This window comes from Lissotriton vulgaris, chromosome 12, assembly GCF_964263255.1.
Source record: "Lissotriton vulgaris chromosome 12, aLisVul1.2, whole genome shotgun sequence".
Classification (NCBI taxonomy): Eukaryota; Metazoa; Chordata; class Amphibia; order Caudata; family Salamandridae; genus Lissotriton; species Lissotriton vulgaris.
Window position 1 is genome coordinate 7,119,647 of NC_141700.1, and position 24,150 is coordinate 7,143,796.

The 24,150-nt window shown below is 52.4% G+C and overlaps 1 protein-coding gene across 1 annotated transcript in view; it reads right to left on the reverse strand.

Annotated features, from left to right (window-relative positions):
- Nucleotides 1–24,150, reverse strand: part of STK11 (serine/threonine kinase 11) — a 202,929-nt gene that overhangs the window by 23,209 nt on the left and 155,570 nt on the right. The window contains exon 8 of the mRNA XM_086946696.1: nt 21,844–22,037. Within this exon, the coding sequence (XP_086802822.1) occupies nt 21,844–22,037 (194 nt within the window). The remainder of the gene's footprint in view (nt 1–21,843; nt 22,038–24,150) is intronic.

Consider the following 24,150-nt stretch of genomic DNA (forward strand, 5'->3'; position numbering starts at 1 on the left):
AGGCGACCCAGAATGTCAGACAGAGGCAGAGAGAGAAATAAAATGCATGTACATAGACCCGAAGGTCTCCGGTGTCCAGAGCAAGTCATGCATTAGAAGATTGTGTTCTCCTTTCCAAACTGAACTCTCTATACCCCCCTCCACCCGGTCCACCACAGCCCTCGTTCTTACGGGTGTCCAAAGTCCACAGAACACGGTTTCCAGCCCCGGGCGTTCATTTAACAAACCCGTGCATGCTGGGAGCTCTGTCAAGGTACATTCAAATTCCACCAACACATCCGATAGCCAAATAACCATTATTTATATTATATAAAAAAAAAAATAAAAAAAAAGACAGACGGCATGATCAGACAATACTCTATTAAAAATAACAAAAACACGTTAGAAATAGTTCCTACATAGTGTGTGAGACAGCGGGACACCTCTGGGCGCGGGGTGGTGTGTGTGCTTCATGCAGCGGGACACCTCTGGGCGCGGGGTGGTGTGTGTGCTTCATGCAGCGGGACACCTCTGGCCTCGGGGTGGGTGTACGTGCTACTAGTCACGCTTTGGTTTACCTGTACCAGGGTCACTGGACTATGCAAGTCTTAAATCGCAGTGTTTTCAGCATACTTACGGATGTAAGAAATAATCTGCTATTACGTCATTTGCAGATGTAAAAAAACAAAGTTTCTAGCTCGAACTGAATTTAAAACAAGAACGAACAGCGGGAGGGGGGGCGGGAACGGACAGCGGGAGGGGGGGCGGGAACACGAACAGCGGAGCTTCGGTCCCGTGATCAGGGGTGCGTGTCCTTGGGGGTCGGGTGTTTTGGGGCGGGGGGGGGGTGTTTGGTGCGAGTTTTCGCACACGCCATGGAGGGGGACTCACCTGGCTCCGGATGGTTGCTGGTGCGCTGGCGGGTTTCCTGGGAGGGGGGGGCCTGCACTTCTTCCCGGAGCAGCGCCCACCTCGCCTGGTGGAGTGAGCTTATCTGTCCGAGCAGCATAACAAGCACCTACGGGCACACGGACAGCGGGAGGGGGGGTTGGAGGGGGGAGGGGCGGAACGGACAGCGGGAGGGGGGGCGGGAACATGAACAGCGGGAGGGGGGCAGGAACGGGCACACAGATAGCGGGAGGGGGGGCAGGAACGGGTACACGGACAGCAGGGGGGGTGGGGTGGGAACGGAGAGCGGGACATCGCGCAATCCACCCCTGCAAAGGACACTTCCGAAATGGTGGAAAACAAAGCTGTGAAAAAAAAAATAGCACACCCACCGCCGCGATGACGATCAGAAAAGGGTGCAGAGGGAAGAAATCGCGGGAACGCCCACGAATCTGGTCCGGCCATGACAGACAGATCTCTGTTCCAATGGCTAACCTCAATTTATGGAGCTAGCCAATGGAACAGAGGGTGGATTCCCAAGCCACGTAGTATTCTCGTTAGGTTTTCGCCTGCGCGAAAAGCTGCGCAGTGCGCAGCTTTCAATTAGGCGAAACCTAAAAATGTGCAAACAGACTAAAAGGGAAGCGGAGCGCTGGATATGTATTTAAAGGCACCAAAAGAAAAGAACTGAAGATGGTGCAAAGCGTGGCATATAGGTGCAAAGCCCCTTAGTCCCTTTGGAGTGGAACAAAGTCCCAGTGGAGCTGCAAAGGGAGCTGGGAGCGGTAGAGCAGGGCAAGGAGGTCTTTCAGGTCCAGCCTGGCACCTGGGTAATGTTCTAAAAGTGAGGAATCTGCAGTTGGAAGGATTCACCCATTCTACTCTGCAAGACAGCACAGAACTGCCCACAGATGGGACATTGTCACACTGCGCGCAGGGCAGGGGCATCTGGACATGTGTCAGCAAGACAAACGGGGCCAAACTCTCTCCCTACCACCTTGGAAGCTTAGATGTCATGTAAGGGGAACCCCTTGACAATTCCGAACGATTATTCTGATGTATAATAGGTGGAGTGAGGGTATGCACTTACAAACTAACACAGAAACCACAGGAGGAGACCCCAGGAAGGACCCAGTGCCAGGCACTTTAACGTCCATGAGACGACGGACAAGGAGAGCCCTGCGGGGAGCTTCACGAGTCTGTTCCCACCGCCCCCACTCCCCCTTCCCCCAACACCTGCTCCGTCTCCACATCTCTGGAGGAGCGACAGGAGACAGAAGGCAGATTTCCTTCCGACACAGCACAGACCGTAGGCCAGCTGTCTGCTCTGAATTCTGGAGGGCTGCCTTGCTCCCGCCAGAAAAGATGGAATGGGTGCATTAAGAATCCAATGTCTGGCTGCACGGGTGACTCATCCCCTCTACCCACGAGCAATGAGAACACGGCGCCCACCCCCTTCATCCTGCACAGCACTCTGTGCTCAACACCTGAGCCCACCCCCTCCATCCTGCACAGCACTCGCTGCTCAACACCTGAGCCCACCCCCTCCATCCTGCACAGCACTCCCTGCTCAACACCTGAGCCCACCCCCTCCTTCCTGCACAGCACTCACTGCTCAACACCTCTGAGCCCACCCCCCCATCCTGCACAGCACTCACTGCTCAACACCTGAGCCCACCCCCTCCATCCTGCACAGCACTCACTGCTTAACACCTCTGAGCCAACCCCTCCATCCTGCACAACACTTACTGCTCAACACCTGAGCCCACCCCTCCATCCTGCACAGCACTCACTGCTCAACACCACTGAGCCAACCCCTCCATCCTGCACAGCACTCACTGCTCAACACCTGAGTCCACCCCACTCCATCCTGCACGGCACTCACTGCTCAACACCTGACCCCACCCCTCCATCCTGCACAGCACTCACTGCTCAACACCTCAGAGCCCACCCCTCCATCCTGCACAGCACTCACTGCTCAACACCTGACCCCACCCCCTCCATCCTGCACAGCACTCACTGCTCACCACCTGACCCCCTCCATCCTGCACAGCACACACTGCTCAACACCTCTGAGCCAACCCCTCCATCCTGCACAGCACTCACTGCTCAACACCTGACCCCACCCCCTCCATCCTGCACAGCACTCACTGCTCAAAACCTGAATCCACCCACTCCATCCTGCACAGCAATCACTGCTCAACACCTCTGAGCCAACCCCTCCATCCTCCACAGCACACACTGCTCAACACCTCTGAGCCCACCCCTCCATCCTGCACAGCACTCACTGCTCAACACCTGACCCCACCCCCTCCATCCTGCACAGCACTCACTGCTCAACACCTGACCCCACCCCCTCCATCCTGCACAGCACTCACTGCTCAACACCTCTGAGCCCACCCCACTCCATCCTGCACAGCACTCACTGCTCAACACCTGAGCCCATCCCCCTCCATCCTGCACAGCACTCACTGCTCAACACCTCTGAGCCCACCCCCTCCATCCTGCACAGCACTCACTGCTCAACACCTGAGCCCACCCCCTCCATCCTGCACAGCACTCACTGCTTAACACCTCTGAGCCAACCCCTCCATCCTGCACAACACTTACTGCTCAACACCTGAGCCCACCCCTCCATCCTGCACAGCACTCACTGCTCAACACCTCTGAGCCAACCCCTACATCCTGCACAGCACTCACTGCTCAACACCTGAGCCCACCCCCTCCATCCTGCACAGCACTTACTGCTCAACACCTGAGCCCACCCCCTCCAACCTACACAGCACTCACTGCTCAACACCTGTGAGCCCACCCCTCCATCCTGCACAGCACTCACTGTTCAACACCTGAGTCCACCCCCTCCTTCCGGCACAGCACTCACTGCTCAAAACCTGAATCCACCCCACTCCATCCTGCACAGCACTCACTGCTCAACACCTCTGAGCCAACCCCTCCATCCTCCACAGCACACACTGCTCAACACCTCTGAGCCAACCCCTCCATCCTGCACAGCACTCACTGCTCAACACCTGACCCCACCCCCTCCATCCTGCACAGCACTCACTGCTCAACACCTCTGAGCCCACCCCACTCCATCCTGCACAGCACTCACTGCTCAACACCTGAGCCCACCCCCTCCAACCTGCACAGCACTCACTGCTCAACACCTGTGAGCCCACCCCTCCATCCTGCACAGCACTCACTGTTCAACACCTGAGTCCACCCCCTCCTTCCGGCACAGCACTCACTGCTCAAAACCTGAATCCACCCCACTCCATCCTGCACAGCACTCACTGCTCAACACCTCTGAGCCCACCCCCCCATCCTGCACAGCACGCACTGCTCAACACCTCTGAGCCCACCCCCTCCATCCTGCACAGCACTCACTGCTCAATACCGCTGAGCCCACCCCCTCCATCCTGCACAGCACTCACTGCTCAACACCTGAGCCCACCCCCTCCATCCTGCACAGCACTCACTGCTCAATACCGCTGAGCCCACCCCCTCCATCCTGCACAGCACTCACTGCTCAACACCTGAGCCCACCCCCTCCATCCTGCACAGCACTCACTGCTTAACACCTCTGAGCCAACCCCTACATCCTGCACAGCACTTACTGCTCAACACCTGAGTCCACCCCCTCCTTCCGGCACAGCACTCACTGCTCAACAGCTCTGAGCCCACCCCACTCCACAGCACTCCCTGCTCAACACCTGAGCCCACCCCCTCCATCCTGCACAGCACTCACTGCTCACCACCTGAGCCCACCCCCTCCATCCTGCACAGCATTCACTGCTCAACACCTCTGAGCCCACCCCACTCCATCCTGCACAGCATTCACTGCTCAACACCTCTGAGCCCACCCCCTCCATCCTGCACAGCATTCACTGCTCAACACCTCTGAGCCCACCCCCTCCATCCTGCACAGCACTCACTGCTCAACACCTGAGCCCACCCCCTCCATCCTGCACAGCACTCACTGCTCAACACCTCTGAGCCAACCCCTCCATCCTGCACAGCACTCACTGCTCAACACCTGACCCCACCCCTCCATCCTGCACAGCACACACTGCTCAACACCTCAGAGCCAACCCCTCCATCCTGCACAGCACACACTGCTCAACACCTCAGAGCCAACCCCTCCATCCTGCACAGCACTCACTGCTCAACACCTGACCCCACCCCATCCATCCTGCACAGCACTCACTGCTCAACACCTCCGAGCCAACCCCTCCATCCTGCACAGCACACACTGCTCAACACCTCAGAGCCAACCCCTCCATCCTGCACAGCACACACTGCTCAACACCTCTGAGCCAACCCCTCCATCCTGCACAGCACTCACTGCTCAACACTTGACCCCACCCCATCCATCCTGCACAGCACTCACTGCTCAACACCTCTGAGCCAACCCCACTCCATCCTGCACAGCACTCACTGCTCAACACCTGAGCCCACCCCCCTCGATCCTGCACAGCACTTACTGCTCAACACCTCTGAGCCAACCCCTCCATCCTGCACAGCACTCACTGCTCAACACCTCTGAGCCAACCCCACTCCATCCTGCACAGCACTCACTGCTCAACACCTGACCCCACCCCTCCATCCTGCACAGCACACACTGCTCAACACCTCAGAGCCAACCCCTCCATCCTGCACAGCACACACTGCTCAACACCTCTGAGCCAACCCCTCCATCCTGCACAGCACTCACTGCTCAACACCTGACCCCACCCCTCCATCCTGCACAGCACTCACTGCTCAACACCTCCGAGCCAACCCCTCCATCCTGCACAGCACACACTGCTCAACACCTCAGAGCCAACCCCTCCATCCTGCACAGCACACACTGCTCAACACCTCTGAGCCAACCCCTCCATCCTGCACAGCACTCACTGCTCAACACTTGACCCCACCCCATCCATCCTGCACAGCACTCACTGCTCAACACCTCTGAGCCAACCCCACTCCATCCTGCACAGCACTCACTGCTCAACACCTGAGCCCACCCCCCTCGATCCTGCACAGCACTTACTGCTCAACACCTCTGAGCCAACCCCTCCATCCTGCACAGCACTCACTGCTCAACACCTCTGAGCCAACCCCACTCCATCCTGCACAGCACTCACTGCTCAACACCTGAGCCCACCCCCCTCCATCCTGCACAGCACTCACTGCTCAACACCTGAGCCCACCCCCCATCCTGCACAGCACTCACTGCTCAACACCTGAGCCCACCCCCCCATCCTGCACAGCACTCACTGCTCAACACCTCTGAGCCCACCCCCCATCCTGCACAGCACTCACTGCTCAACACCTGACCCCACCCCTCCATCCTGCACAGCACTCACTGCTCAAAACCTGAATCCACCCCACTCCATCCTGCACAGCACTCACTGCTCAACACCTGACCCCACCCCTCCATCCTGCACAGCACTCACTGCTCAACACCTCTGAGCCCACCCCCCCATCCTGCACAGCACTCACTGCTCAACACCTGAGCCCACCCCCCCATCCTGCACAGCACTCACTGCTCAACACCTCTGAGCCCACCCCCCCATCCTGCACAGCACTCACTGCTCAACACCTGACCCCACCCCTCCATCCTGCACAGCACTCACTGCTCAACACCTCTGAGCCCACCCCCCCATCCTGCACAGCACTCACTGCTCAACACCTCTGAGCCCACCCCCTCCATCCTGCACAGCACTCACTGCTCAACACCTCTGAGCCCACCCCTCCATCCTGCACAGCACTCACTGCTCAACACCTGACCCCACCCCTCCATCCTGCACAGCACTCACTGCTCAACACCTCCGAGCCAACCCCTCCATCCTGCACAGCACACACTGCTCAACACCTCAGAGCCAACCCCTCCATCCTGCACAGCACACACTGCTCAACACCTCTGAGCCAACCCCTCCATCCTGCACAGCACTCACTGCTCAACACTTGACCCCACCCCATCCATCCTGCACAGCACTCACTGCTCAACACCTCTGAGCCAACCCCACTCCATCCTGCACAGCACTCACTGCTCAACACCTGAGCCCACCCCCCTCGATCCTGCACAGCACTTACTGCTCAACACCTCTGAGCCAACCCCTCCATCCTGCACAGCACTCACTGCTCAACACCTCTGAGCCAACCCCACTCCATCCTGCACAGCACTCACTGCTCAACACCTGAGCCCACCCCCCATCCTGCACAGCACTCACTGCTCAACACCTCTGAGCCCACCCCACTCCATCCTGCACAGCACTCACTGCTCAACACCTGACCCCACCCCCCCATCCTGCACAGCACTCACTGCTCAACACCTCTGAGCCCACCCCCCCATCCTGCACAGCACTCACTGCTCAACACCTGAGCCCACCCCCCTCCATCCTGCACAGCACTCACTGCTCAACACCTGAGCCCACCCCCCATCCTGCACAGCACTCACTGCTCAACACCTGAGCCCACCCCCCATCCTGCACAGCACTCACTGCTCAACACCTCTGAGCCCACCCCCCCATCCTGCACAGCACTCACTGCTCAACACCTCTGAGCCCACCCCCCCATCCTGCACAGCACTCACTGCTCAACACCTCTGAGCCAACCCCTCCATCCTGCACAGCACTCACTGCTCAACACCTGACCCCACCCCTCCATCCTGCACAGCACCCACTGCTCAACACCTCTGAGCCCACCCCCCCATCCTGCACAGCACTCACTGCTCAACACCTCTGAGCCCACCCCCCCATCCTGCACAGCACTCACTGCTCAACACCTGAGCCCACCCACTCCATCCTGCACAGCACTCACTGCTCAACACCTCTGAGCCAACCCCTCCATCCTGCACAGCACTCACTGCTCAACACCTGACCCCACCCCTCCATCCTGCACAGCACTCACTGCTCAACACCTCTGAGCCCACCCCCCCATCCTGCACAGCACTCACTGCTCAACACCTGAGCCCATCCCTCCATCCTGCACAGCACTCACTGCTCAACACCTCTGAGCCCACCCCCCCATCCTGCACAGCACTCACTGCTCAACACCTGACCCCACCCCCCCATCCTGCACAGCACTCACTGCTCAACACCTGAGCCCACCCCCCCATCCTGCACAGCACTCACTGCTCAACACCTGACCCCACCCCCCCCATCCTGCACAGCACTCACTGCTCAACACCTGACCCCACCCCTCCATCCTGCACAGCACTCACTGCTCAACACCTCTGAGCCCACCCCCCCATCCTGCACAGCACTCACTGCTCAACACCTGACCCCACCCCCCCATCCTGCACAGCACTCACTGCTCAACACCTCTGAGCCAACCCCCCCATCCTGCACAGCACTCACTGCTCAACACCTGAGCCCACCCCCCCATCCTGCACAGCACTCACTGCTCAACACCACTGAGCCCACCCCCCCATCCTGCACAGCACTCACTGCTCAACACCTCTGAGCCCACCCCCCCATCCTGCACAGCACTCACTGCTCAACACCTGACCCCACCCCCCCATCCTGCACAGCACTCACTGCTCAACACCTGAGCCCACCCCCCCATCCTGCACAGCACTCACTGCTCAACACCTGAGCCCACCCCCCCATCCTGCACAGCACTCACTGCTCAACACCTGAGCCAACCCCTCCATCCTGCACAGCACTCACTGCTCAACACCTCTGAGCCCACCCCCCCATCCTGCACAGCACTCACTGCTCAACACCTCTGAGCCCACCCCCCCCATCCTGCACAGCACTCACTGCTCAACACCTGAGCCCACCCCCTCCATCCTGCACAGCACTCACTGCTCAACACCTGAGCCCATCCCTCCATCCTGCACAGCACTCACTGCTCAACACCTCTGAGCCCACCCCCCCATCCTGCACAGCACTCACTGCTCAACACCTCTGAGCCCACCCCCCCCATCCTGCACAGCACTCACTGCTCAACACCTCTGAGCCCACCCCCCTCCTCACAGACTAGGTCAGGCACTTGCAAGGATTCCAACAGTTTAATGCAACTAAACTCAAACCAGCCCAGGGTTTGGGCTGCTTACAGCCCTAAAGTCACACGCGAGACTGGAACATTGCAAGCACAATGCAAGAAGAGATTAAAAAACAATGCAAGGGGTTAAACACATAGCAAAGGGGATGAAGTGTAGTAAAGGGAAAGCAATGGTATACGAACCCTGTAAAGAGACTGTAACACGGTTCAACCAAGGGAAACTAGCACAGCAAAGAGGATACCCAGGACAAGAGCACAACAAAGGAAACGCCACAGGATAAGACACAGGAAAGGAAATGTAAAAGGAGATGAGCATTGAAAAGGCAGTGCGAAATTAACAGGAGCACAGGAAAGGGAATACAAAGGGATCCGAATACAAGAAAGGGAATACAATGGGACAGGAGCACAGAAAAGGGACTACAAAGGAAAAGGAATACAAATGGATAGGAGCAAGGAAAAGGGAATGCAACAGGATTGAGATAAAGGGAATGTCATGAAATAAGAGCAGAGCAAAGGCAATGGAAAGTGAGAAGAGCAGAGCAAAGGGAATCCAACCGGTCTAAGACTGAAAATAGAGGTTCTTTAATTTTGGCCACCTGGATCAAGGAGTCGTTACTCTTGCACACCCACGCCTCGCTAAAATGCTCTCTGGCCCACAACAACCAGAATGACCAGCACAACTATGCACACACCAGAGTTCAGTTATCTTGCCACAGTTTACTGCAGGCAAAAGCAAAAGGCAAATTTGATGGTAAGATACGTACTAGCAGACACAGGTAATATCACACTATACCTGAAAAGGACACTATCAACCCCTTGCAAACGCCAGCCCAGGATTTTCTGCATCCATCACCAGCACCTCTTCTGCACGGATACAGAGTGAAAGCACAATCCTTCTGATCATGTATGTACCTCCACCCACGGATCCAGACTCCAGGTGCAGTGCGAGCTGGGCATCATCTACACACATGTTACAGTCTGGCAGATGTGCTCTGATATAATAATCAGACCCTCATAAAGAGTATTTGGAACTGTGAACAGAGACCGCTGTGATAACTGCAGAGGGGCGAGAGGGACTACTTTAGACCAAAGGTTTAAAGCCATTCCATGTTGCATGCCACCATCACCAAAGCTTAGCCACCTCTGCAACCACATTCAGAGTCACTTAAACTGCTGCCATCAAACCAAAGGCTACAGACAGATCCTAGAGCACTAATGGCCTGCCTGAAGTGACGCAAACATCAAACAAGGTGCTCTTCGACTCATGAACCCCAAGGGGGCTTGGATTGGGCAGATCAAGCTAAACTATATGCACTCGCTGCGGCAAGACCTTTACTACCAGGACAGGGAGAGACGAAGAAACTTGCGGTAAGAGCATGGGGGAGAGTTCATCCCTCTAGACACTTGCAACCAATCGCTGCTGGTGCTGTGAGATTGAACACCTTGCTTCCAGGAGAGGAAAAGAGATAGGAGACAGGGCAACGTCTGGGGTTGGGGCGCGAGGAGGAATTTGCACCAGTCATTACTTCGCATCTTATTCATCACCGAATGAAAGCTCAACTACAGCCATCTGTCCCTCCAACCTCAAACGAGAATTCATTTACAGCAGAATTCAATGTTAGACCTTAACTTGAGCATTGCCTGCCAGTAAAACGGGGCCAGTTTATTACAAGACAGTTTGAGCAAGAGGAGATAAGTACCTCCACAACATGATGTTTGCTGCTACTCAGGTCCTGTGCTTGGTGAACGCTCTGAGAATCCAGTTCAGGACAAAGGTCAAATGAGCGGAGGAACCTCAGAGAAGGAGCTAGTTCAAGATCTAGAAGTCCACCTCTTGAAGGCACAAGGAGCGGAGAAAACAATGTCTGCGGCACCCAGAAGCAGCAGCCCCTGTCTTTAGAACACGCTCCATAGACAAAGCATGGTGATTCAGAGAAAAAAACTAAAATCAGAATCACCACTTTGCTACAGACAGACAAAATAAATTACACCCAATGATTTGAAGATGCCCTGGGAAGACCGGAAAAGGTATCACCAAAGATACTGGGCGTGGAACCCATCACTGTGCAAGAAACCGAACTCATGGGCACAGAAAAAGCAGCCCAAGAAATGTGGAGGACTCAAGAAAAAACAAAGAAACTTCAAAGATACTATAGTGTTTGCTCAAGACAAGGGCAGGCAAGTTCTCAGTTCTCACATGTTTCATTCTATTCCACAAGCAACTTATGCGATGCAAGTGAAAGTCAGAGTCTTGAAGAGGAGGTACAGAGAACGGAGGAATGAGGGATAGAGAAGGAAACTAGAGTTTCGAAGACTAGGTACAGAGAGTGGAGGGAGAAGGAAACTAGTCTTTAACACTAGGCACAGATAGCAGAAGGAAGGGGGAGGGAGGAGGACACAGCTCTTGAAGACTAGGTATAGAGAGAGCGAAGGGATGGAGAACGATACTAGAGTCTTGAAGACTAGGTATAGAGAGAGCGGAGGGACGGAGAAGGACACGAGTCCTGAAGACTAGGTATAGAGAGAGCGGAGGGATGGAGAAGGACACTAGAGTTTTGAAGACTAGGTATAGAGAGCGGAGGGATGGAGAAGGACACTAGAGTCTTGAAGACTAGGTATAGAGAGAGCAGAGGGATGAGGGTGGAGAACGACAAGAGTCTTGAAGACTAGGTTTAGAGAGAGAGCTGACGGAGAAGGACACGAGTCTTGAAGACTAGGTATAGAGAAGGCGGAGGGATTGAGAACTATACTAGAGTCTTGAAGACTAGGTATAGAGAGAGCGGAGGAATGAGGATGGAGAAAGACACGAGTCCTGAAGACTAGGTATAGAGAGAGCAGAGGGACGGAGAAGGACACTAGAGTCCTGAAGACTAGGTATAGAGAGAGCAGAGGGATGGAGAAGGACACTAGAGTCTTGAAGACTAGGTATAGAGAGCGGAGGGACGGAGAAGGACACCAGAGTCTTGAATACTAGGTATAGAGAGAGCGGAGGGTAGGAGAAGGACATGAGTCTTGAAGACTATGTATAGAGAGCGGAGGGACGGAGAAGGACACTAGAGTCCTGAAGACTAGGTACAGAGAGAGCGGAGGGATGGAGAAGGACACGAGTCTTGAAGACTAGGTATAGAGAGGGATGAGGGTAGAGAAAGACTAGTTTTGAAGACTAGGTATGGAGAGAGCGAAGGGACGGAGAAGGACACTAGTGTCTTGAAGACTAGGTATAGAGAGCGGAGGGATGGAGAAGGACACGAGTCTTGAAGACTAGGTATAGAGAGGGATGAGGGTGGAGAAAGACTAGTTTTGAAGACTAGGTATAGAGAGAGCGGAGGGACAGAGAAGGACACTAGAGTCTTGAGGACTAAGGTATAGAGAGCGGAGGGATGGAGGTATAGAGAGAGTGGACGGATGGTGGTGGAGAAGGATGAGAGTCTTGAAGACTCGGTATAGAGAGCGGAGGGATGAGGGTGGATAACGACACTAGTCCTGAAGACTAGGTACAGAGAGAGCGGAGGGATGGAGAAGGACACGAGTCTTGAAGACTAGGTATAGAGAGGGATGAGGGTAGAGAAAGACTAGTTTTGAAGACTAGGTATAGTGAGAGCGGAGGGACAGAGAAGGACACACGAGTCTTGAGGACTAGGTATAGAGAGCGGTGGGATGGAGGTATAGAGAGAGTGGAGGGATGGTGGTGGAGAAGGATGAGAGTCTTGAAGACTCGGTATAGAGAGCGCAGGGATGAGGGTGGATAACGACACTAGTCTTGAAGACTAGGTATAGAGAGAGCAGAGGGACGGAGAAGGACACTAGAGTCTTGAAGACTAGGTATAGAGAGAGCGGAGGGACGGAGAAGGACACTAGAGTCTTGAAGACTAAGTATAGAGAGAGCGGAGGGACAGAGAAGGACACTAGAGTCTTGAGGACTAGGTATAGAGAGCGGAGGGATGGAGGTATAGAGAGAGTGGAGGGATGGTGGTGGAGAAGGATGAGAGTCTTGAAGACTAGGTATAGAGAGAAGAGAGCAGAGGGATGGAGAAGGACACTAGAGTCTTGAAAACTATGTATAGAGAGACCGGATGGATGGAGGACTGTCTTCAAGACTAGGTAGAGAGCGGAGGGATGAGGGTGGAGAAAGACTAGTCTTGAAGATTAGGTATGGAGAGAGAGGAGGGATGGAGGACAGTCTTGAAGACTAGGTATAGAGAGAGCAGAGGGATGAGGGTGGAGAACGACAATAGTTTTGAAAACTAGGTATAGAGAAAGCGGAGGAACGAAGAAGGACACTAGAGTCTTGAAGACTAGGTATAGAGAGCACAGGAATGGAGGACACTAGTCTTGAAGGCTAGGTATAGAGAGAGTGGAGGGATGAGGGTGGAGAAAGACTAGTCTTAAAGACTAGGTATAGAGAGTGAAGGGACGGAGAAGGACACTAGAGTCTTGAAGTTTAGGCACAGAGATAGTGGAGGGAAGGGGGGGGGGGGAAGAGAGACGCTTTTGGTTCTGAACTCAAATGAAATTAGGAATATAACGCAATCATAGTTGTATTAAAAAAAGGTGGTGGGATGGGAATCTTCATCTGATCAGAAATGTTGCTTTTCATTATGTCTCTGAGGTTCATTTTCCTATTCTGCTTCATCACTTGGTGGGGTTGGCTCTTGGGTGTGCAGTGACTGAAGCTCATGTCTACGAATAGCCACTAACTCTCTCAGTTGTGTTAAAAGATCGTGAAGTACTTCCATACGAAGGGCTTCTGTGGGCCGAGCTCCCTGTACGGACAGCAGCCCCCTCCTCTGCTCAGCATCTGCCTCCTGCAGTCTGACCCCTATGGCGTGAGTTCCCTGTAGAGACAACAGCTCCCTCCTCTGCTCAGCATCTGCCTCCTGCAGTCTGACCCCTATGGAATGAGCTCTCTGGACAGACAGCAGATGTTCATCTGTCTCCTGCTGTGTGACCCCTATGGATTGAGCTCTCTGTAGAGACCGCAGCTGTTGTTCTGCCTCCTGCAGTCTGGCCCCTATGGAGGGAGCTCTCTGTACAGACAGCAGCTGTTCATCTGTCTCCTGCGGTGTGACCCCTATGGATTGAGCTCTCTGTAGAGACCGCAGCTGTTGTTCTGCCTCCTGCAGTCTGGCCCCTATGGAGGGAGCTCTCTGTAGAGACCGCAGCTGTTCATCTGTCTCCTGCGGTCTAACGATACCTGCTGACTGAGCTCCCTGTACAGGGCAAAGCTGCTGCCTCTGCTCAGTGTCTGTGTCCTGCAGCCGGACCCTTGCTGACTGATCTTCCTGCACTGATACTGAAGCTGGTAAGGACCTCTGTCCCAGGCCTGCCTCACACTGTGTGTCCCCGGAGGGCGGAGCTCCATGCTCTCTACTCTGCTCAGCACCTGCCTCCTGCAGCTCCCCTCCTGCTGACCGAGCCCCTTGCACACGCAGCAGCTCTCTCCTCTGCTCAGCATCTGCCTCAAAGGCTGCTTCCTGCTCCCTGACTTCTGGAAGCTGACCTCCTTCTGCAGACCGCTGCTCCCTTTGCTCAGCTTTCCCTTTAGACCATACCCCAAAGGTCTGGTATCCCTCATCACCTAAGAAGCAAAGAACAAATAGGCATTACAAGCCAGTCCATAAAACCATATCATTTTAGAATGGGTGATTGAGAACCACACAAGAAAGGAAAGTATTGAGTCCTGTGAAATGATGCAATGAGGGCTTTGTGAAATCCCCAACTTCCCAACTGCCTTCTACTCATCTAGCTTTGGACAGTTCCTGAAAACTCAGCACCACAAGTAATCAGTTACTTACCTATAACTCCAGCTCTCAAAAATTGGCACCTTTTATATATTCACTCGCTTGAATCATTTCCAGTCGTCAGGCTGGGAATCCCTGGTATACAGTGAAAACATACAACGTTCAGTATAGAAGGCAAAAAGGCCATAGGCCTGAAACACTGTATATTTAGTTCCACAGCGACCTATTTTGAAAGAACCCAAACTTCAGCCTATGAGGTGGAAGTGTAAGCATTCCTACTCCCCCCTAGAGAGCACCATATCTCAGATTTCAAAGTACAAGTGTGAGAATAGTATATACAATGAGCCTCTGACCGGGAAGGAGGGAGGGTCGCTTGTGAATAAATAAAAGATAGTAATGTTGGAGAACTGGAGTTACAACACTGGATCTTTTTTATATATGCATGCTTGAATCAGAATAGCAAGTAGTACACATTAAAGAGTAGAACAAACCGGGAAGCTGACTCACCTTTAATGAAAAGGATTTCTCAGTACAGCCCGTCCTACTTCTGTGTCAGCTTCTGCGTCCATGTCTAGGCATTAATGCTTCGGGAACGTATGCCTGCTACACTGCAGATGTTGTTCAAGGGCACCCAAAGCTGCGGTTGAAGTCACACACCTGGTGGAATGCGTCCTCACTCTACCCTGAAGAGGAGACTTGGCTTTGGCATGACAAAAAGCAATACACGCTGAAAGCCAATAAGCTATACCCTGTTTGGACAGGGCTTGACCTCTTCGTGGTTGAGCAAATGATACTTTCTAAGGTTGTCTAAGACCTCTTAAAATAACCATATGGGTTGTATGGACTGGTGCAAGGTGTCCACTTACATAAGTGACATCATACACCAGGCCGCCTCTCACACTCAGGCTCTAGGTACCAGCGGTACCCTTTACTAGGGACTTAAATGGTGCTGAAGGTATTGCCAAGTGGGGTACAATTGTGCAGTTTTGGAAAAGAGATCCGGCACTGGAGACCTGGCTAGCAGGAACACAGTGCACTTCCAGTCAAAATCCCATCAAATACCAGTCAAAAAAGCATTGTGACCATGTCAAAAAGGGCACTTTACTATTGGTGGGAGAAAGGGAGCAATAGGCAAGCCCATGTCAGGATTATTAGATGTTTGTTGCAGTAACAACTTAGTAAAAGTATTCACCATTTGTTGCAATGTTGATAAGAAGGCCATTGGCACTTGGACCACATCTGGTGCTCTATAATACCTAGGTGGTTTTTGCTCAAATCCGTGCTTGTACTTCCAGACTTTTACTCCTGTGGACTAACATTCACTGTAGCACTCCCCATCGTCCATCGAATCCCCTTAAAAATCTGAGACCGATCTGACAACAAACTATGTTGGGCTGTAAGCGGTCAGTACAATATAAATCACTAGCTTCTTCTTCCAGGTCTGACTGCAATAAAGGTACAGCCGTGACCCTCAAAAGGTGATTAAAAAAATTGCATATTTTTTACAGACTTCGCAGATCCCAACTGTGATGCAGTCACAGATATGGTCCTTCCCATCAACATAATCGATGGTATGGTGGTGGTCGTTGTCGACGGTGGTAGTATTGTCGTCGACAATGGTATCATTGTAGTCTTCTTCGCCATCAGCGTGTCAATCATCAACAGATTGGTTGACATGGACTGGACCATGTATGTCTATGATACAGTCGACTGGGTTGTCGTGAACAGTAACTGTCGTCAACGACATGGTTTCCTTGGTAGATTTCCTCTTTTTTGTCACATGCGAGTCTCCATAGCACTTAGACTCTGGTTTTTCAGCAAAAGAAGTGGCTATAAGCGCTCTACGAAATAGATCATTCTCAGGGAACTGTAAAAGTATACTTTAGTGAGTTGTCTTTATAGAAGTCTTTGGTTGGGCAAGGCTCACGGAATCTACCCCCTGACGAGGGGGCATCTCCTTTAGAAGGAGGAGAGTTCCCTTTAAATAAAAATAAAAAATTCGTAAGAAATACTGGAACCTCCTTTTCTTCGTGGAGAAAGACTGGCAGATCTTGCAATCCGCCGACTTATGTTTAGGATAAAGACAATAAATACACAGAGAGTGGGCCAGCAGTTTACATCTTGCTGCCACGAGGTAAACTGTTTTAAATAGAGATCTCTTCTATTTATCAGCCCTGGTGGTTGGTAATAGTTGCTAATCAGACCAAAGATCTCCCTGGTCCAGAAACTAACTATCATCCCTAAAAACAACTCAAACCACTCACAGTACAATAGTTCTTTAGATAGGGCTGGTTCAAATCCAGGGCAGCCCAAAATGGGTACAATTTAAGGTTCTTTGAAGGTTAGAGCAGAGCTCCGGCATGGATGTGCAGTAGAAATCTGAGCTATGGCGGCCTCCAAGGGGAGTGGGGAGTAGGAGAGCTTAAAGCTTCCACCTCATTGGCTGAAGTTTGGGTTCTGTCAAATGAGGTGGATTTGTTACTAAACATAGTATGTTGTTTAAGGTATATGGCCACATTTCATCATATGTTGTATATTTTATAATGTATACTGCTATTTCAATTTAACGGGGAATCCCAGTCTAACGATATATATATATTCCATTGTTGGAGAAATGGCTAGAACAGGTCTGAGCATAGGAGAGTGCTTCATGACTTGTACGCTGGCACAGGGAGAGTGTTCTTGATCTCCCAATTCCCAGCCCCCATTTCTTTACGGAGCATGTTTATATTCTGGACACAGATCGTACACTTACAGATGCTTGCTTTAAAACGTCCAAACAAAGATACCATCAGGGACCATACTCCTTGAAATACTGAATACTCAGCTGCCTAGTACAGTTCCCTGGTTTAAGAGAGTAACCCCTGCTTCATATCTAGCAAGTACAGTTTTTATCTCGGGACAGCAGACCTTGAAAACTACCATCTGGCACCTTCTACAAGCTTCATCTGCAGTATATATTCTAAGAGCACAGTTCCAAGTCATTTTAAGGTATTGCTTTACACACATCTTTGGTAGAGTCCCTTTCTCATGATCAGACGGCTTTGATGTCCTCCACTATTCTCTCATAATTCAATGGCTTTCCTCCCTTTTCTTGTGTCTCATGTCTGTGTGCATTACGGCCTCACAATATTCTGACTGTTTGACCTCTATTCTTCCACTGACGATGCGGTTTACATTAATGGAACTATCTTTTCTTTTAGTTTTCCAAGGAGTGCATGTGTTTCCTTGCTCCTTCCCGTGTGAGCCATCCTCGCCTCCTCTCACTTGTTGCTTCCACCACCTCGTCCATTGTTTTCAAAACCTACCTAGATTTTTTTTTTTTAATCTTCTGCTCTGAAATGGTAGGCGACAATAAAAAAAACGTGTTTTTTCTTGTAAAAGATATGAGACTTATAGATGAACTGGTTGGGCAAAATGCACAGTACCAGCCTGTGGTTTACATCTAGGTGAGAACAGGGAGGGGAATAGATGGCTGCTATTTTGTATATTGTGCCCACATCGGCTGGTGCCTTTTTAAACACTGGCTCATTGCAGAGCCTTCCATGCACAGTTATGGTTAACTATTGACACCTGAAGCAGTATCCGTAACTGTTTTCCATACTTTAAGCCACCAGTTCACACAAAGCCCAAATGAAACACGTCCAGAATCTTGCTCTCCCTTGAATGAGCCCGCATGTAAATGTACACCTAGAGAGGAAGACGTGCATCTCACACACACACACACAATCATATAAACACAAATGGAGGCACACCATGCACACCTGTAGCGGTCCCACTGCTGCAGGTTAGTCTAAGGTCTGTCATGGGCAATGCAAGTATGGATCCATGCAGTGCCAGCACACAGGTCTGGGGGCGCAGGCAGTGCCTGGATGCCCCGCTACTGCAGTTGTGCTACCTTACCCACCAGTGGGTGGTGATCTCCGAGGTTCATGCACTAACTAGCACACTGGTAGAGATTTGTGCTTTGATTGACTGGTTCTGGTGCAGGGGCCGGCATCTCGAGTGTCAGCAGAAGATCCAGGTCCAGCTCCCGGAGCAACGGTTACAGGAAGACTCCCTGCCCTGAGACTCTGCTTGGTTAAGAGCACTGCGGCTTTCTGCTCAGTTGATCCCCTTCCCCTGGACCACTGCAAGTATTGCTAGCGCCTCAAAGCCTCAACAGTGCAGATCCCATCGCCCCTTAAATTACAAGTCTGCAGTCCCTTCTCTTTTCCTGAACGCCCTTCTCTTTTCCTGAACGCCCTTCTTCACATGCTTGCTGCCTCTTTTCCTAAGCTCCACCTGCTGGTCCTGCTCCCCCTGTCCATTCTGCTCTTCTGTGTTTCTCTTTTTTCAGATGCTCGCCGAACTCAATTTTCAGTTTAAAGTATTCCTTCTGCTTCCACTATCTCTCCTTCGCTTCCGGGATCTTTCTACCCATCAACCTGCTCCTCCATTCATTACAATGTCCCTCTCCTCCCACAGTGCGTGTGCTCACAACAGGTTCTTTCACTCCTCCATTCATTCCAATCGGTCTCTCTTCCACCGACCTATCTTGACCCATCATGGACTCTTCTTGCTTTGAATTTGGGGAGCGTCATTTATATATTTAGATCCAAATACAAGGTTTCTGCAGAGGAAGCCACTACCCCCTGCCCATGTTACGTCTTCGGTACAACAGTGCTTACACAAAGCAGGAATGTGTGCAGTATTTTGCTTAGACCGCGGCATTATTGGGAGGCATTCAAGGCCTTCCTTGGATGCATTAAAGAGCACCTTTTTCAACGCATGCATCATAGCTTTGTTGGAATGCTTCTTCTCCTAAACTAAAAGGAAAAGCATTTCACGACAGCCGCCTGTGCATGCAAACCTACTGGCAGCCCTCTTGAATGTTTTTTTACATTTGTCTGATGCCGAAGAAAGGGAGCAAAGAGAACTATTGGCTGTGCTCATGCTTGTTGGCAAAGCAGGCACTCACAGAGACAGACTCAGTCACTGATGACGGATGAGGGCAAAGAGACTCAAAGGCACCTCGCTTGAGCTTATTTTCTGCTTCGAGTACAAAACAGCTAGACTGACTCGCGGACACACAGCTATGGTCAACCCTGTCCCAACTTGCAGAGCATTCCAGGAAAGCCGTCTTAAGACAGAGTTCAGAGCTTCAGGCGTCTTACATACCGAGTGGCGAGCCCAAGCACACTCCGTGGCACAGGCGGTTAGAAGCCGAAGACGTCAAACCGCTTCAAAAGCAGAATGTGCAGGAGGAAAGACCTGCCGGCTGCAGGAAAGGTGAAATGCTAATGGAGGCGAGAGACGAGGAGAGCTGAAAGCCACTTTTGAAACAAAAGAGAAGAGAATGTAGAATAAAGAGAAAGGATGGAGGAGACACTAATGAACATAAAGAGGAGTGAAGTGACAATGCACACAGAGAAGCAGAGACGAGCGGTACTGAATGGCAAGGAACACTCCGCGGCACAGATCACGCTGCTCCTTGGGGAACTCAGCTCATTCCTAGAAACCTTTGTTCCCGCCATTTCTCTGAAATGCGTGGGCTGGTGTGAGGGAACAGATCTTGTATGAAGCAAAGGACACAGGCTTGGGCGAGAAGGGGAAGCGTGTCACTGTATAGGCCAAGCAGATGGATGTGGGTAGGTGGGGGGGGGGGGGGCATCAACACCGCCCACCAGTATAGGTGGGGGGAGGGTATCACCGCTGCCAACTAGTATAGGCAATATGATTAGGACCGACCTGGCACTGCCGCAGCAGACATTGAGGCATAGTAGAAGAAAGAAAGCTGTGACCGCTATTGACAACTTCCATAAGATCTCACACTTCAACCCATTAGACGAAAAAAGCAGTTTTAATAAAGGCAAATTCAATGGTGTTATTTTGCTGAGCAATAGAGCGTGATGCTGCCAGCTTAACACCAGGCTCACATGTGCAGCTGCATGAGAAAATGTGTGAAATGTATAAAAAATAAAAAATCCTTCCAGGCACTCGCTGCTGAAACTATCACAGTACAAAAATGGGTTAAGGATTAATTGGGTGAGGGAGGGGCTCCTGGGGCATGTTAGGATCAACTCAATGCTCCCGCTCCCCCAGGAATCTAGAATTGAACAAGGGAAAACTACTTGCTTACCACTGGATTCACACCCAGGGTGGACTCAAAGCAGAGAGAAGCACTGGTGGAGGGGAGAACGTGAGGAAGTGAGAGGGACGGTGAAGCTATGCCCCAGCTGTTCACTGGTCTCAAATCCCACCCATCTGCCTCAGCCCCTCGTTAACAAGCCCTCAATATGTGCAACAGACAGGTAGGAACAAATAAGGCATACAGTGATGCAGGGCAGAGGGTCACAGGAAAAACTGAGACCATGCAGGACACCGTTAGTTTAGCCTAAACCGTGGGAGACAGCTGTGTTTGCGGTTCTTGCTGGACTTTCTTTGCTCTGAAGAACAGCACCGGCTAGAGAGAAGGTGAAAGACCCAGGCTTCTAAAGGTGCACCTGAACCTCAACTAGCAGTTTGACGGACATCAGGATACTACGTGCGAGGTTTCTTTTCTGTACCTTGAAGCCACTGTTGAAACACGGACTGTGTGAACCAACCTTCATATTTGTGCGGAGGTGTAGCAAGGCCAGAGGTATTCCTCCCTCCTGGAGGCTCCCTGCCCAGCACACTGCCTGCAAAGGAGTGCGTTTGTGACTATATCTATGTTAACATTCCATGGTCCATTCTAGGCCACAGGACTGGCATGAACTGCTCCCATGCACCACGAAAAGGTTGACAGACACCTCCCCTGCGCATGGACAAAAGACACATCCCATCAGAATTTGCAGTTGGCAACATTTTACTAAATCAGGGCTTCTGCACAAAATCTTTGACAAGATATGAAAAATAGAAGGCGAAACAGAAGACAATTTGTGGCAGAATAAGTAGTGAGGTCTAGACCAACAGAGCCAGAAAAGCTTGCTAATGCCATCGAACAGCTGCGCAGACAGAGGTGCGACCATCTTCAGTGCATACCCTCAGCCAAGAGGTTTCCTCGAGTCAATTCAAACCCTGTGAATAATTCCTACACAGAATCCCAATACCATCCTAGACTAAACTGGTGTCTGAATACCCATAGTACCCGACCTTAGGACGAATGAAAAGCGTAAGCCAGGTCTTCCTGGACTACTTCCAGGTCTATCCCTTTCCCGATGTAAAGAGCGTGGCAGTATTGTGTTATCAGCACAGACACTCTCAGCCCAGCTCTCACCTGGCACTGTGAAGTCCTGAGTGAAGATAATCTCATCCTCCAAGTCAAACAGCTCTTCGTCTTCCTCCTCGGTGTACCCGTGCAGGTCTTCGAGGTATGGCACCACAGTCATACTCCGCCACCGGTCCCTGGTCTCTGGGCTGGGGGGGATGGGGACACATGCTTCTGCCTGTGGGTGTTTCTTTCGAAACCAGCTGGAGAAAGGATGAAGAGCGATACATTATTTATTGAGAAAGTAGTGAAACAATCAGTGAACGTTCAGCATCATTAGTATGTGTGGTCCAGTTGCTAGACTACTACACACCCTAGATCACCATTAACGGTGGCCCGCTCCTCGGCATGGACCACTCCCAAAGCTCCTACAGATGGCCACCAGCCCACCTATCGTCATGGGACCTAGAGCTGCACCTGCCCAGATGGCCGGCTGTCCAATAAACTGCCTCCAGATCATACATATACCTCGGTGCTCCATACGCTGCCATCAGTCCATATACCTCGGTGCTCATATCTTAACAGCAGCCCCTATAAGGTAGGGCACTCCTAGTCAGCCCCCAGTCTCTAGCCAACTCTCCTATGCACTATCCACACCCTTCAAGCCTCAGCGCAGACACTTCCGAAGGCATGATAGTGTTTTATGCAAGCTTTTGAGCAATTCCAATTTGAAGGGGTCACCGAGGCACTAACCTATGTGCGGAGTTTGGGGAGGGGAAGGCAGGCGAGGTCAAATGTAACTCTGCTACCTGCTGGCATCCCCTCTTCAATCCTAGATGGTTTCAGCTCCTCCCTGTTGCCAGTACCCCACACCACAAGCCCTTACAAGTCTCTCCAATTACCCAAAGAGGAGACAAGGGAGGAAAGATGAAGGAAGGCGGCTCTGTGCCAAGCCTGTGAATAAAACCCCACATATCACTCCCCAAACCAACAAGACCTTCCATTGTCTCAAATGAAGAAACTTCACTCTGGATGATGCACTCTCACCTCCCCACCCAAAAGGGGAAGACTCCTCGCCACAATCCTGTCAACTGGGAAGGACAGTGAACCCTCCAAGAAAGACAGCAACACAGCGGCATACACACTCCTCAAACAGCACCCGGCACTCAGTAAATCAGGGTAATGCACCCCCCTCCAGGCTCCCCTAAAAGGAAAGGACTTCCCCCACTAATCCTTTTAACTGGGAAGCAATGCAACCCTTCCCCCCAAGAAGACAGTGACCAAGCTAGCAGCTTCTCGAAACCAGTGCTCACTCGATCCTATGGCACCAACAGGACCTCCACGCACATAGCACACAACACCCCCTCCTGCTCCTTGGTGCAGCTTTGCCTGCACGCTGCACTTTAAGCCCCAGCACAGACAGGGAGCTGCCCCCATGCACCTCAATCCAGCACACAGCACAGACAGCGAGCTGCCCCCATGCACCTCAATCCAGCACACAGCACAGACAGGGAGCTGCCCCCATGCACCTCAATCCAGCACACAGCACAGACAGAGAGCTGCCCCCTTGCACCTCAATCCAGCACACAGCACAGACAGCGAGCTGCCCCCATGCACCCCAATCCAGCACACAGCACAGACAGGGAGCTGCCCCCATGCACCCCAATCCAGCACACAGCACAGACAGCGAGCTGCCCCCATGCACCTCAATCCAGCACACAGCACAGGCAGGGAGATGCCCCCATGCACCCCAATCCAGCACACAGCACAGACAGGGAGCTGCCCCCATGCACCCCAATCCAGCACACAGCACAGACAGCGAGCTGCCCCCATGCACCTCAATCCAGCACACAGCACAGACAGGGAGATGCCCCCATGCACCCCAATCCAGCACACAGCACAGACAGGGAGCTGCCCCCATGCACCTCAATCCAGCACACAGCACAGACAGCGAGCTGCCCCCATGCACCTCAATCCAGCACACAGCACAGACAGGGAGATGCCCCCATGCACCCCAATCCAGCACACAGCACAGACAGGGAGCTGCCCCCATGCACCTCAATCCAGCACACAGCACAGACAGCGAGCTGCCCCCATGCACCTCAATCCAGCACAGACAGGGAGCTGCCCCCTTGCACCTCAATCCAGCACACAGCACAGACAGGGAGCTGCCCCCATGCACCTCAATCCAGCACACAGCACAGACAGGGAGATGCCCCCATGCACCCCAATCCAGCACACAGCACAGACAGGGAGCTGCCCCCATGCACCACAATCCAGCACACAGCACAGACAGGGCGCTGCCCCATGCACCTCAATCCAGCACACAGCACAGACAGCGAGCTGCCCCCATGCACCTCAATCCAGCACAGACAG